The 15590-nt window shown below is 38.6% G+C and overlaps 1 protein-coding gene across 1 annotated transcript in view; it reads left to right on the top strand.

Moving 5' to 3' along the window:
- The window catches only part of itih6 (inter-alpha-trypsin inhibitor heavy chain family member 6), a 21364-nt gene extending 5774 nt beyond the window's left edge, over window positions 1-15590 (top strand). The window contains exons 4-18 of the mRNA XM_058762965.1: window positions 638-748; window positions 1062-1309; window positions 1403-1572; window positions 1662-1778; window positions 1869-2040; window positions 6030-6313; window positions 6931-8143; window positions 8328-8360; window positions 13470-13487; window positions 13607-13660; window positions 13751-13771; window positions 13909-13959; window positions 14083-14196; window positions 14289-14669; window positions 14773-15590. Of these exons, the coding sequence (XP_058618948.1) occupies window positions 638-748; window positions 1062-1309; window positions 1403-1572; window positions 1662-1778; window positions 1869-2040; window positions 6030-6313; window positions 6931-8143; window positions 8328-8360; window positions 13470-13487; window positions 13607-13660; window positions 13751-13771; window positions 13909-13959; window positions 14083-14196; window positions 14289-14669; window positions 14773-15038 (3253 nt within the window). The 3' untranslated portion in view covers window positions 15039-15590. The remainder of the gene's footprint in view (window positions 1-637; window positions 749-1061; window positions 1310-1402; window positions 1573-1661; window positions 1779-1868; window positions 2041-6029; window positions 6314-6930; window positions 8144-8327; window positions 8361-13469; window positions 13488-13606; window positions 13661-13750; window positions 13772-13908; window positions 13960-14082; window positions 14197-14288; window positions 14670-14772) is intronic.

Genomic DNA, 15590 nt, shown 5'->3' with positions numbered 1-15590 from the left:
TAAGATATAAAATCACGTTATTGGACAACTATGAAAAAGTCATTGCCAGAATGAAATTGCAATTTTTAGTTAAGTCGCAATTAAGAAATAGTCAAAATTACTGTAGAAATCACAGTTGCGAGATAGTCACATTTTTAGATATAAAGTCTCAATTGCAATAAAGTTGCAATATGAAAAGTCACAACTGTGAGGTGTAAAGTCACATTATGAGACAAATGTGAGAAGTTGCAATTACGAGAAATTTCTTTTTTGGTCACACTTTATTTTAATGTTAAATTCTCGCTATTAACAAACCATTAATTATGACTTTGACCTCAAACTCCTAATTTGCTGCTTATTAGTTAGTAAGGTAGCTGTTAAGTTTAGGTATTGGGTAGGATTAGGGATGTAGAATATGGTCATGAAGAATATGTGCTTTAAGTACTAATTAACAGCCAATATGTTAGTAATAAGCAGCTAGTTAATAGTGAGAATTGTCCCCTATACTAAAGTGTTACCTTTTATGATGGATATGATGTTTATAAACCAGTGAGAAGTGGTTTTTCACCAGCATATCACAGATGTGTGAACTAGACTGTCTGTATGATCATTATCAAAATATTAATGTTTTCTGCTTTGTCTTTTTATTTATATTCAGCACCTCAAATGGTAAGGTGTATGTGGCTCAGGTGAAGAGGAGAACTGATGCCAGGAAGATCTATGACACCGCTAAGAAGCAGGGGAAAACGGCAGGACTTGTTGCTACTAAGTCAGTCCAAATTTTGCTTAATACCTTCTCTACCGGGACTTGCGTTTGGCAGAATCCCAGTGTGCAGCCATCCACTAAAAATTGCAAAAGGCTGTTTCATTTACTGTTCAGTTTTGACCCAGCAAACATGTTGTTTTGGAAATGAATGTGTTGACACAAATCCCTACATTTTTTCTCATACATTTCCAGATGTTTCAAACAATAAATCTTTTGTTTTTAAATAAATACATTTTTCTCATGACACATGTACAAACACTTTATTCAGTTTACTATGAAGAACTTGAACCTGATTCATTTCTGTTGTATTCCATAGGGAACGTGAGATAGAGAGGTTCCGTGTAGCAGTCAACGTGCCACCTGGGACTCGCGTCTCTTTCTCGCTGACTTATGAGGAGCTGTTATCACGACGTCTTGGCCGTTATGAGCTGTCTCTGGGTCTGCGGCCTGGTCAACCTGTGCAGAACATCTCCCTGGATGTCAGCATATCAGAGCGGACAGGCATCGGCTTTATCAGAGCTCTGCCACTGCGAACCAGCCGACTGCTAACCAACAATGTTCAAGGTACCCTATAAAATAACTGCTTCTGTGATGTCAATGCTTCAGAACAAACAATCACAAAATATATGGTTTATCTCATTTTCCCTAATCTTTTAGTGGATGCAGATCCTCCTCCATCAACTAAGGTCAAGCACAATCCTTACTGCGCACATGTGCACTATACTCCCACCATACAGCAACAGAAGAACATCTCCCCCAGAGGTCTCAATGCAGACTTCATCATTCAGTATGACGTGGAGCTCAAAGACCCCATGGGGGACATTCAGGTCTTCACACTAATATATCTGATTGATTGTACAAAATAGCAGTGGCCTCCATGTAGCATTACAATATTGTCACTTTTTACTTTCTCCAGGTGGATGATGGTTACTTTGTTCATTACTTTGCACCTCGAGGACTTCCTGTAGTTCCTAAAGATGTCATCTTTGTCATTGACATCAGCGGCTCTATGATTGGCACAAAAATCAAGCAGGTAACATCTCAGCCAGCTCAAAACTACAACTTGTTGAGAATGAGATAAAGAATACTGAATTGTGTATTTCTCCATTGTGTTTTACATCAGACAAAGGTAGCAATGACCACCATACTGAGTGACCTACGTGAGGGAGATTACTTCAATCTTATCACTTTCTCAGATAAAGTCCACACCTGGAAGAAAGGCCGCACTGTGCGGGCCACTCGGCAAAATGTGAGGGATGCCAAGGAATTTGTCAGGAAGATAATCGCAGAGGGCTGTAGGTGTTTCTTCTATATCTTAAAAAAAGTATTTTTTTATTATTCAAGTAATAACATTGTTTCCTGCAGAATTCTGTTTTTGATATATTTATTTTTATGAAATGTATTTAACTTTTACATATCTAATTATAATTTATCCATAATAATAATATATATAGTGCTGCTTGAAAGTTTGTGAACCCCTTGCAGAATCTGTGAAAATGAGTAATTTTAACAAAATAAGAGAGATCATACAAAATGTATGTTATTTTTTATTTAGTACTGTCCTGAGTAAGATATTTTACATAAAAGATGTTTACATTTAGTCCACAAGACAAAGAAAAAAGCTGAAATTATTAAAATAACCCCATTCAAAAGTTTGGGAAAAGTTTTGGGTTCTTAATACTGTGTGTGGTTACCTGGATGATGCTCGACTGTTTTTTTTTGTTTTGTGATGGTTGTTCACGAGTCCCTTGTTTGTTCTGAACAGTTAAACTGAGCACTGTTCTTCAGAAAAATCCTCCATGTCCTGCGGAATCTTCAGTTTTCCAGCATCTTTTGCATATTTGAACCCTTTCCAGCAGTGACTGTATGATTTTGAGATCCATCTTTTCATACTGAGGACAATTGAGGAACTCAAACACAACTATTAAAAAAGGTTCAAACAGTCACTGATGCTCCAGAAGGAAACACGATGTATTAAGAGCCAGGGGGTGGAAATGTCCAAATTTTTATTTTGTAGAAATATTTTTTTCCATTTAGTACTGCCCTTCGGAAGCAACAGAAGATATTTGCATGCTTCCTGGAAGACAAATTAAGTACAATTTACCTTGATCTTCAAATTCAAAAAGTTTTCATCCCCCAGCTCTTAATGCATTGTATTTCCTTCAGGAGCATCAGTGAATGTTTGAACCTTTTTTAATAGTTGTGTTTGAGTCCCTCAATTGTCCTCAATTTTGAATGGGGTTATTTTAATAATTTCAGCTATTTTTATTTTTTATTTTGTCTTGTGGACTAAATGTAAACGTCTTATGTAAAATATCTGACTCAAGACAGTACTAAATAAAAAATAACATGCATTTTGTATGATCTCTCTTATTTTGTTAAAATTACTCATTTTCACAGATTCTGCAAGGGGTTCACAAACTTTCAAGCGGTACTATATACACACACATGTTCGTTTTTGTGAAAAGTGGGGACATCCCATAGGCGTAATGGTTTTTATACTGTACAAACTGTATGTGCTATTGCCCTACACCAGTGGCGGCGTTTCACAAAATCATAGGGTATGACGCGGCGCGGTGCGGGGCGGGGGAGGGGGGGGTTAGTATGGAGTGAAAAAAATTCAATAATTAAACAAAACCGCGTTGTTATTGTATTACTTGCTCTTAACATTATATGAAAATCAAGCTCAAATGGAGTTAACAATGTTTTTGACCAGAGAATGACAGAGATGGAGTGTTTTACGGCTGTAACTGTTATCTGAGGCAGCAAGTGAATTATATGCTTTCATAAACTTTTACAGGTTATATAATGTTGATTGTCGCTATATGGGCGTTTAGTTTTTCTTGTTGTTTAATACACTTGGCCAAAATCTCAAATGAAGCACTTATGCACAGGATATTTAAAACGTACAAAAGTAGCCTATAGGCTATTGGCTTGAAATAACCTAATTCTTCTCCGCTCTTCAAACACACAAAAACATTAGCCTTTACAGACATAGTGTTTGAGTAAAGAAAACGCTGTACTATTCAAACATCAATTATTTATTTACCATTTCACTGCGAAAAAGCGGAGATCTGTCTCCAGGCTGTGTGCGGCGCGTCAGTCTGAATGGAGGCGGGGTGAAGTTACGGTCTCGCTGAGAGCTTGATGATCCAATGGCGTTACGAAGTTTTACTGACAAGCTCTTTTTAATGCTTATCATTGGTTAACTTTTTTTTTTTAAAACCCTCGGATTTAAAATAATAATAACGAATTATAATAGACTCAAGTCTGGATAATTTTTCAAAGCACCTGACTGGGCTAGGGTATGTCAACTGCCATACTCTGCCATATGGAAAGCCGCCCCTGCCCTACACCAAACCTACACCTAAACCTTACAGGAAACTTTGTGCAATTTCAGATTTTCAATACACTGATTTTTAAGCGTTTTGAAAAGTGGGGACATGGGGTAATGTCCTGAAAAGTCACCACCTCCTTGTAATACCTATGTCATACCCTTGTCATTATACAAATCTATGTCCTGATTTTTGATCCCCTGCTGATTTTGTACTTTCGCCCACTGACAAAATGATCAGTCTATAATTTTAATGGTAGGTTTATTTGAACAGTGAGAGACAGACAGCAAAAAAATCCAGAAAAACACATTTCAAAAAAGTTATGAATTGATTTACATTTTAATGAGTCAAATAAGTATTTGATACCATCAATCAGCAAGATTTCTGGCTCCCATTTGTCTTGTATACAGGTAAGGAGCTGAGATCTCAGCTTGTTACCTGTATAAAAGTCATCTGTCCACAGAAGTAATCAATCAATCAGATTCCAAACTCTCCACCATGGCAAAGAGCTGTCCAAGGATGTCAGGGACCAGATTGTAGACCTACACAAGGCTGGAATGGGCTACAAGACCATCGCCAAGCAGCTTGGTGAGAAGGTGACAACAGTTGGTGCAATGATCTCAAGGCAGCTGGGACCATAGTCACCAAGAAAACAATTGGTAACACACTACTGAAATCCTGCAGCGCCCACAAGGTCCCCCTGCTCAAGACAGCACATGTACAGGCCCGTCTGAAGTTTGCCAATGATTCAGAGGAGAACTGGGTGAAAGTGTTGTGGTCAGATGAGACCAAAATCCAGCTCTTTGACATCAACTCAACTCGCCGTGTTTGGAGGAGGAGGAATGCTGCCTCTGACCCCAAGAACACCATCCCCACCGTCAAATGTGGAGGTGGAAACATTATGCTTTGGGGGTGTTTTTCTGCTAAGGGGACAGGACAACTGCACCGCATCAAAGGGACGATGGACGGGACCATGTACAGTCAGGGCCAGGGCATTGAAAATGGGTCGTCGATTGGTATTCCAGCATGACATTGACCCAAAACACACGGCCAAGGCAACAAAGGAGTGGCTCAAGAAGAAGCACATTAAGGTCCTGGAGTGGCCGCCATTCTCCAGACCTTAATACCATAGAAAATCTGTGGAGGGAGCTGAAGGTTCGAGTTGCCAAACTCAGCCTCGAAACCTTAATGACTTAGAGAGGATCTGCAAAAAAGAGTGGGACAAAATCCCTCCTGAGATGTGTGCAAACCTGGTGGCCAACTACAAGAAATGTCTGACCTCTGTGATTGCCAACAAGGGTTTTGCCACCAAGTACTAAGTCATGTTTTGTGAAAGGGTCAAATACTTATTTAACTCATTAAAATGCAAATCAATTTATAACTTTTTTTGAAATGCGTTTTTCTGGATTTTTTTGTTGTTGTTATTCTCTCTCACTGTTCAAATAAACCTACCATTAAAATTATAGACTGATCATTTCTTTGTCAGTGGGCAAACGTACAAAATCAGCAGGGGATCAAATAATTTTTTCCCCACTGTTTTATATATAACACACACATATATACACATACACACACACACACACACATACATGATGTTCAGGTGAGTCAGATTGATTTAGTGATTCAGTTACCGCTAATTAATTGAGTTCAGTGACTGATTCAAACTAGTAACCCTTAGTTCTTTTTTTAACAGTAATCAAAGGATGATTTTGTGAATCATATTTTCCTACATGCTGTTTTTTTTTTTTTTAACTCAATAGAAAGACATGTTTTTGCCCTTATATTGCAGTACACTGTATTTTATCTCATTATAATCAATTCGGCCTGGAAGCTCTGGGATAAATATGTTTTATGCAGTTTATGTTGCTGTGAAGGTAGAGATTAAACGGCCACGGTGAAGATTTAGTTATGCAAGAAATACTGTAATAACATTTTTCTCCTTACACCAGGGACAAACATCAATGCAGCTCTACTGTCTGCGGCCCAGTTGCTAAATCCATCCTCACACTTGTCTTCATCCACTGGTCTTGCGCCTTCGTCTCACCGTGTTCCCATGATCATCTTCCTGACTGATGGAGAAGCCACTATTGGGGAGACAGAACCAGATGTGATTCTACGCAATGCACAGAATGCTTTAGGTTTAGTTTCGTTATTTGGCTTGGCCTTTGGAGATGATGCTGATTTTCCAATGTTGAGAAGGCTGGCTTTGGAGAATCGGGGTGTGGCTCGGATGGTAAGTGGCCTTCTACGAGTATGCCCATACAAGAAAAGTTGAAAGAGTCCCCAATATTTCTGGAACACACAAACTCAATTAAAAGGATAGTTCACACAAAAATGAAAACTACCCCATGATTTACTCACCCTCAAGCCATCCTAGGTTTATATGACTTTCTTATATCAGATGAATACAGTTGGAGTTATATTACAAAAATGTCCTGGCTCTTCCAAGCTTTATAATGGCAGTGAATGGTGGTTGAGATTTTGGAGCCCAAAAAAGTGCATCACTCCATCATAAAAAGTACTCCACACGGTTTCAGGGGGTTAATGAAAGATAAAGCCAGGACATTTTTTAATATAACTCCAATTGTATTTGTCTGAAAGAAGAAAGTCATATACACCTAGGATGACTTGAGTGTAATTTTCATTTTTGGGTGAACTATCCCTTTAAGCAATTACAAACAGTCAGAAGTCCCAATGCTGCTGGACTGTATATCAGTGCTCCTGGAATGACATTCAGCCAATCAGATTTGAAGACTGGAACTGTATAATAAGAATTAGAATATTTTATTTACATTAAATTGTGTAAATGAAATAATAATAAATCTTTTCATTTGTTTGTTTGTCTTTCAGGTATATGAGGACGATGATGCAGTTGTCCAGTTGAAAGGTTTCTATGATGAAGTCGCCAGCCCTCTGCTTTCAGATATCCAGCTGTCCTATCTAGACGATCAGGTGTATGATATCACTCGCTCTCTGTTCCCCAACTACTTCCAGGGCTCTGAATTGGTAGTCACAGGTCGACTTAAGCCAGGTGTACAGGATCTAAAGGTTACGTTAACAGCAAACGATTCAAAGCAGAAAGTCAAAGTGGAGAATGAGCTACCATTGGCCAAAGCAGTTGTAAATGGCAAAGAACCGTCTCTGGGCTGTGCACAGGCACTGGATGGTATTCCTAGCTTTGTTCATCGGCTCTGGGGTTATTTCACAATCAAAGAGTTGCTCTTGGCTAAAATGAACACCTCTGATGTGTTTATACAGCGTCTTCTTGTAGATAAAGCCACCAACCTTTCGCTGAAGTACAATTTTGTAACACCGGTCACGTCGTTGGTTGTGATCAAACCAGATATCGATGACCCCGAACCTACTATTAGCTCTTCCGTTGTGGCTACTACTAGCAAGACGTCAACTAGTACCGTAACTGGTTCTACAAACGTGACAAATCAGACCTCTCACGCTACACCTAAAGTATCTTCCACGTCTGCATCAGGAAAAAAATCCAGCTCGATCTCACCTCCAAAAACAAGCAAACCTCCTGTCACCAAATCTGTACGAGCACATCCACCACCCTCAGGGATTCACACCACAGGTCGACCTCCCAACACTTCTGTTTCCCTTAACAAAACAATCCCTCCTCCATCACCTAAGAAGACCACTACAGGACCACTTAAGGCCACCTCTACCCCACTTTCCAGCAAGCCATCCTCCTCACCTTCAAGTACCATCAAAACCATACCAGCCTTGGCTAAGATTTCAAACACTCCTGTCAGTTCAGCGAAAACCACTTCTTCCTCTCCACCAGTCAAAAGCACAACGTTAGCCACCTTAGTCAAAACTGCACCATCTGTGGTGAAAGACTCTTCCACAGATGTTGAGAACTCTACTACCTCAGGACTCACAACGCTTGAACAGGGAAAACAAACATTAACCTCCACAACATCTACCACAGATGCTAATTCAGACATTCAGGTTGAACTGGAAGTGGCCACACTGATGGCTCCTTCGTTTTTGCCCATGCCAGGAATGACAGATGCACCAAAGTTGTGGGAAGCCTCTCGTTTTCTGGGTGAGTTCCTTCTAAGGAGCAGAAGCTGACATTTTTAGCCACAAGTTTGCAGATATTTGGTACTTTTGTCAAAACTTTTGTGTTCTTTGAAAGTTACATACATTTCAAATGAATAACCAAACTGCCATTTGAATGTAATAGTTGTTTTTGTGTCCTCTATTTTCTATTCTTCTCTGTCCATCAGATGTGTCCTCATCTATCCAGATTCAGAGGAAAGGTAATGCAGTCCATATTATTTTCATTCTACTTCTTTGGTTTAGACACCGTATGTGTCCACTAGGGCAGATTAAGTAGTGCTGAATATGCATCTACAATTAATATATGTACCAACTGACAGGGTCCCTACTCAGTGTTCACTTCTCTTCCAATGGTATCTGTTTAAGTTCACTTTTCTTGATAAAATGCTTTTGGTCTTTCATGTCTTGCGCACAAATGTGTACAAACCACACCTAGAACTAATTAAACTGAATAATAGTCCTCAAATCTGATTGGCTGAGAAGAGTGCGATTATTCTAGTGGTAGCAGAGCTCCAACTGTTTGTATCACACCGCTTGCAGTATTTCTCACACTATAATTAAAAAAAAATAATGCTGTTTTTGTGTCACGGAATGTAGTTTTAAGAGTTTTTTTAGGCGAGAATGTACTTGTATAGACTTCAAATATACAGTTTGTTAATAAATATAACGTCTTTTTGAAAATTTGCTTTGACGTTTTCAGAGAAGTGAGCTCCGTTGTGTCAGCGGCCGTTCGGTGCTTATGAACCCGCTAAGAGCAGCCTTACCTCGGCTAACTCTTCTGGAATTTGCCGCTGGCTTTGATGTCTCTATAGTGGTTAAACATGAGATATAATTAGTTTTGGGTAAATCTAACAGACAGTCTTTGGTCTCATTAATCTATTTTGTTTGCGTACAGTGGATACTCTCCAAAATGGCGCTACAGTGATGCGGAGGAGACGAATTGTTGAATAAAGTCGTTATTTTTGTTTTCCTTGCGTACAAAAAATATTCTTGTGAAATTACAAAGGGTTGACATGCATGCAAGGTCAAAAAACACTTTCATTGTCTTTTATAATATGCATTTATTTTTACCTTATTTGCTCAATGACTCTAAACGGTTCACTCAACGATTCATTTTTCCAACCCCCTCCTTTGCGCGATGCTAATTTGCGGTGATTGGTCCAATTGGTGTCATTTTCATTTCATCATGCCTGTAATACCTGTTACTGGGGAAACCGCTATTTTTACCACTCCAAAAGCACACCTAGTGGCAAAGAATGAATTTTCATTCAGACCAGCACGAAAAGACTATAAGTGGGCGGGCAATATGTTAATGTTTCATGTTGAAGTCAACATGAAACGGCTTGGAATTTGTTTTAAAAAGGACTCGTTTCAATGATTCAGAGTCGACTCTTTCTTTTGAGAGACAACTTTATACATGGTGCACTTTCAGATTTAAAACTTTGCAGGATGTTTTCCAGGGTTCCCACGCTTCTTGAAAGTACTTGAAAGTACTTGAAAGTACTTGAATTTCAGACATATGGATTCAAGGCCTGGAAAGTAGCTACTTGAAAACAAACATAGGTCCTTGAAAGTGCTTGAATTAAATTTAGTTTATGGCGCTATTTAAAAATTGTCCTATATGTGCTGTCAAAGACGGAACGAAACGGCACAAATGATTGGGGTGGAGATGGGGTAGCGCAAAAAAAAACAGCATGTGTTGATGTGCAGCCTAGAGTTTTCTTAAGCCGCTCCTGCTGAGTTTCTGACCATTACCGCCCACTCCCGCAACATGTGTGTCCCGCTCCCGCAAACATTCTATATTGTACATAATTTTCGCGCTATTAATATGCGGGGTATTAAAATCACATTTGAATGAGCGCTCGCAGTTCACTTTCACGATCATGCGCACTCTGTGTAAAGTGAGCACATCTTTACAGTGAGTGAATAATTATTAGGCACGTTGAGATTCTGATCATTTTTTTCCAAGCACATTTTACCAATTCCAAACCACATCGATCTTAATAACTTCTATTAATTTTGTATTTAATCATATATATGTATACAGTGAGGAAAATAAGTATTTGAACACCCTGCTATTTTGCAAGTTCTCCCACTTAGAAATCATGGAGGGGTCTGAAATTGTCATCGTAGGTGCATGTCCACTGTGAGAGACATAATCTAAAAAAAAATCCAGAAATCACAATGTATGATTTTTAACTATTTATTTGTATGATACAGCTGCAAATAAGTATTTGAACACCTGAGAAAATCAATGTTAATATTTGGTACAGTAGCCTTTGTTTGCAATTACAGAGGTCAAACGTTTCCTGTAGTTTTCACCAGGTTTGCACACACTGCAGGAGGGATTTTGGCCCACCTCCACACAGATCTTCTCTAGATCAGTCAGGTTTCTGGCCTGTCGCTGAGAAACACGGAGTTTGAGCTCCCTCAAAGATTCTCTATTGGGTTTAGGTCTGGAGACTGGCTAGGCCACGCCAGAACCTTGATATGCTTCTTACAGAGCCACTCCTTGGTTATCCTGGCTGTGTGCTTGGTCATTGTCATGTTGGAAGACCCAGCCTCGACCCATCTTCAATGCTCTAACTGAGGGAAGGAGGTTGTTCCCAAAATCTCGCAATACATGGCCCCGATCATCCTCTCCTTAATACAGTGCAGTCGCCCTGTCCCATGTGCAGAAAAACACCCCCAAAGCATGATGCTACCACCCCCATGCTTCACAGTAGGGATGGTGTTCTTGGGATGGTACTCATCATTCTTCTTCCTCCAAACACGTTTAGTGGAATTATGACCAAAAGTTCTATTTTGGTCTCATCTGACCACATGACTTTCTCCCATGACTCCTCTGGATCATCCAAATGGTCATTGGCAAACTTAAGTCGGGCCTGGACATGTGCTGGTTTAAGCAGGGGAACCTTCCGTGCCATGCATGATTTCAAACCATGACGTCTTAGTGTATTACCAACAGTAACCTTGGAAACGGTGGTCCCAGCTCTTTTCAGGTCATTGACCAGCTCCTCCCGTGTAGTTCTGGGCTGATTTCTCACCTTTCTTAGGATCATTGAGACCCCACGAGGTGAGATCTTGCATGGAGCCCCAGTCCGAGGGAGATTGACAGTCATGTTTAGCTTCTTCCATTTTCTAATGATTGCTCCAACAGTGGACCTTTTTTCACCAAGCTGCTTGGCAATTTCCCCGTAGCCCTTTCCAGCCTTGTGGAGGTGTACAGTTTTGTCTCTGGTGTCTTTGGACAGCTCTTTGGTCTTGGCCGTGTTAGTAGTTGGATTCTTACTGATTGTATGGGGTGGACAGGTGTCTTTATGCAGCTAACGACCTCAAACAGGTGCATCTAATTTAGGATAATAAATGGAGTGGAGGTGGACATTTTAAAGGCAGACTAACAGGTCTTTGAGGGTCAAAATTCTAGCTGATAGACAGGTGTTCAAATACTTATTTGCAGCTGTATCATACAAATAAATAGTTAAAAAATCATACATTGTGATTTCTGGATTTTTTTTTTTTTTTAGATTATGTCTCTCACAGTGGACATGCACCTACGATGACAATTTCAGACCCCTCCATGATTTCTAAGTGGGAGAACTTGCAAAATAGCAGGGTGTTCAAATACTTATTTTCCTCACTGTATAATTGATGTATAATTGTCCATGAAGGCTGGAAGTGAAAATCTCCTTATATTCATGTGTGCAGAATTATTAGGCACGTTTTCTTTTACAGATAAAATGAGCCAAAAAAGAGATTTAACTGATAAGTCAAAAATGATTAAATCCCCAATGAGAAATTCAAAACTAATGCAATACAGAAATTGTAAAGTTCAGAAATTACCATTGGTCAGTGAAATGCTCAATGGGTCAGCGGGGTCAGACAAAAACAGGTGGCGAAGAAAAGACGCACGGTAACTGCAAAATAATTAAGAATTAATGTGAAGAATTAGGTGTAAACCATCAAACCTTTATTCTCCAGCGCCACCATTTTCCAGAACTGCAACCTTCCTGGAGTCTCTAGAATTACAATGTGTCAAGTTCTCAGAGACTTTGCTTGGGTAAAACATTCTAAAAAATGACCCTCACTTAATAAGAATAACATGCTGAAGTGTTGTGAAATGAAGTGAATGAAGACTAATTTTTGTAGGCTTTATAGACCGATACCACTGTTTGAAGGATTTATCTTCCAGAATAGCAGTAAGTTTTAGGAGCTCATTTTTAGTCAATCTCTGCAAGACAGACTTTTCAGGATAGGAGATGGACTAAAAATGAACTCCCAGAACTTACTGTGACATGGAGCTAAGAAGAAAATGTAGAACTTGAAAAATAAGAAAAACAGCTTAGTGAAAAGAGTGTACAGTTTAAAAGCAAAAAAAAAAAAAAAGGGATTTACAAAATAATTTTGACTTGAGTTATTTATTGAGTAACGTCTCCATTGAGAGAATGTGGAAATTTTTAATGTTAACAGGTTTTACAGTGTTATTACAACATTTAACCACTTCTTAATAAATTTAAAATTGCGAAATTTTCAAATTTAAATTTTGTACAAGAACTACAGCAAAAACCAATTTGATGCATATTTTAGAAATTGTATTTGAATATTACCAGTATTAACTTCAATGGATTTCATTAAATTCCTTAGAACACGACTGCTCAAAACGGTCTAAATTTATGAAACCTACACATTCAAAACATTATTACTCTGAAATTTTTAATGTAAATGTTAAGTGCAAGTAAAATGTTTAGTACTGTAAGGTCTTTCATGACACTACATATGCTGGCGTGTGAATTTGATAGGTGCTTGATATAAAATAAATGGTGCTTAAAGTCTTTGAAAGTCCTTGAATCTGGTGTTCATGAAAGAGTGGGAACCCTTAAAGCTGTGTTACACACTGCATGAAAGGTCATTTTCAAAAATGCATGAAAGGGGCGCTTTAAGTATTGGAGTGATGTGCAGTGATTTGTGGGTAAATTTCCCTCTACACTTACTTTTGAAGTGAGGTGTTGATGTCCACTTATTTCCTATTCTGTTTGCTATGCCCTTCGAACTGAAGAAGTCCTAGTATTGGAATCTCACTTAAGATGGCAATATACGCTATAAAGTCCACTTCGCAGGGCACTTAACGGTTAAAGGAAATGCATCTTATTGTGGGAGTGTAAGCAGAGCGAATACCGAGATGTTCGGCTTTATGCTATTAACAGGAGGAAAACAACGTGGCAGCCATTAAGCTGAGTGGACACATACGGTCAAGGTGAAATTAGGGTAAAGTTGTAACTTCGGATTGTGTGTTTCTTAATTTTTTATAGATATTGAACTTCTTAAAGGTAAGTTATACATTTTCAAATGCTAAATCAGTTTGACACTGATTCCAAATATAAACAATAACTGCCTAAACATGAATCAAATTAAGCCAAAGCTGCATCATTATGACACTATTTTGCAGATTATGATACAGCACATGACTACGACTATGACTACAACATCCATTACGAGTCATGTGAGTTAAAAACATTACAAATTTAGCTTGGTCTACTTTTTCAGCTACCAGGAATTATGTAGTTTTTGGATTTGTTCATTTTTCTTTCAGATTCCGATGCTGAGGTGTCTGGTAAGCACTTCCTTCATTTATCAGTTCATAATATGTGTTTGTGCAATAAAAAAAACCTTCAGAAATGCAGTGCAACTACATTTATTAACTTGTAATAAGCAGCACATTTTACTGTAGAATGTCTTCAATTTCAACAGACCCAGATAACCAACCCAGTTTAAGTTCAGTTAGAGTGTTCTCCTCCTCAGGTATGACTCAAGGACAGAATATCTTATGATATAATCCATTTTTCCTTTAGCTATTTTTGCACATTTAAAGTTAAATGTAAGTTTATAATTCATTAATGTAAGAGTATTTTGTGTCTCTGAAAGTGGATGGAGACCCACATTTTGTTGTTCAGCTCCCAAAGCTCCATCAGAACTTGTGTTTTACCATCGATGGAAGGGCTGATGATATACTACGGCTTCTTGTGGACCCAGACAAAGGTGGTTTTATATTTTTACATCGAATATATAGCGCTTATGTACATACTCTTTTAACATGATTGATGTCTCTTGTTCCTGTTTTATACAATTAGGCATTATTGTGGATGGGCATTTAATGCTGGCTCCTTCTAAAGAGGGGCTGGAGAATCGTACTCGTACCTTCTTTGACAGGATTTCCATCACTGCAGCCAAAGGTGCCATTATGATCACATTAACACTGGACTCAGTACAAGTGGAAGTGGATGGGAAGGAAATTGAGACGCTGCCCACCAATCAGAGAGGATCCGTGGAGTGGGATGGCATGAGAATTACAGTTGAAGAACACCACAGCTGTTGGATTGAGCTCGGGGTTGGTGTGCAGTTCCTCATTCTCTTCCATCACTACAACCATCCCAAATACTTTCAAATGGAGCACCTGGGCTTCTATATTGCAGATGGAAAGGGGCTTTCTCATCTCACTCAAGGGCTGTTGGGTAGGTAACACCATTTCTTTTATTTTTTTTTTTTTTTTATATTATTTGGTTTTTCAGCCATATTTTGCCATTTTTGAGGACTTTTATGGGTATTTATTTCCAGGCCAGTTTCAACATACTCTTATGGAGGTCATAAGGGTTTCAAGGGATCAAGCTGGTTTCCATCATGCACAAACAAATATGAATACTTCACTGGCCAGGGGTTTTCTAAAGAAAGGAGACGAGCATTTTCCTGTCACTCTACAAGACAAGATTCTGAAGGACTCATCCAGAAAGCGACACTCTGCTCAGTGTTGGGTAGTGCCAAAGGTGGATGTAGAGAGACTTCTGGGCCAGTCCTATGAGAGCTATGTCGTGGCTCACCAATAGATAACCTTCATACCATGTCTCTACATCTACAGAGTTATAAAAGGTACAGAAAAAACACTGGAACTTGAATGTTTTTCTATTTGACAGTGAAAAAAACAACTGATGGGGGAGAGAATAGGAATATACACAAACTGTGATGAACAGAAGGATGTTTCTAAAGCATTGACTGGTCCAAATATTTGCATTTGAACATAATGGTACAATACCATTCAAAGGTTTGTGGTCAGTCAGTTTTGTTTTTGAAAGAAATCACTGTAAGTATGCATTCAATTGACCAAAAACATTTCTAATCTTAAAAATATTTAAATTTATATATATATATATATACACATACACACGCACGCACACGCACACACACGCGCACACACACACACACACACACTTATATTAAATAAGTGCTTCCTTGGTGAAAAAACATAAAAAAATCTTGCTGATATCAGTGCATTTTTCAGTAAATTAACTATTTAATAAAATTAATATTTAATGTTCTCTTTGGGATGAGATGATGAAAAAAATATTCTAATATTCCTGTTCGCATTATGTATGTGTGTG

The sequence above is a fragment of the Onychostoma macrolepis genome, chromosome 23 (genome assembly GCF_012432095.1).
Source record: "Onychostoma macrolepis isolate SWU-2019 chromosome 23, ASM1243209v1, whole genome shotgun sequence".
NCBI classification, from domain to species: Eukaryota; Metazoa; Chordata; class Actinopteri; order Cypriniformes; family Cyprinidae; genus Onychostoma; species Onychostoma macrolepis.
The sequence above is the reverse complement of the archived record's forward strand: the minus strand, read 5'-3'. Positions and strand labels throughout refer to the sequence as shown.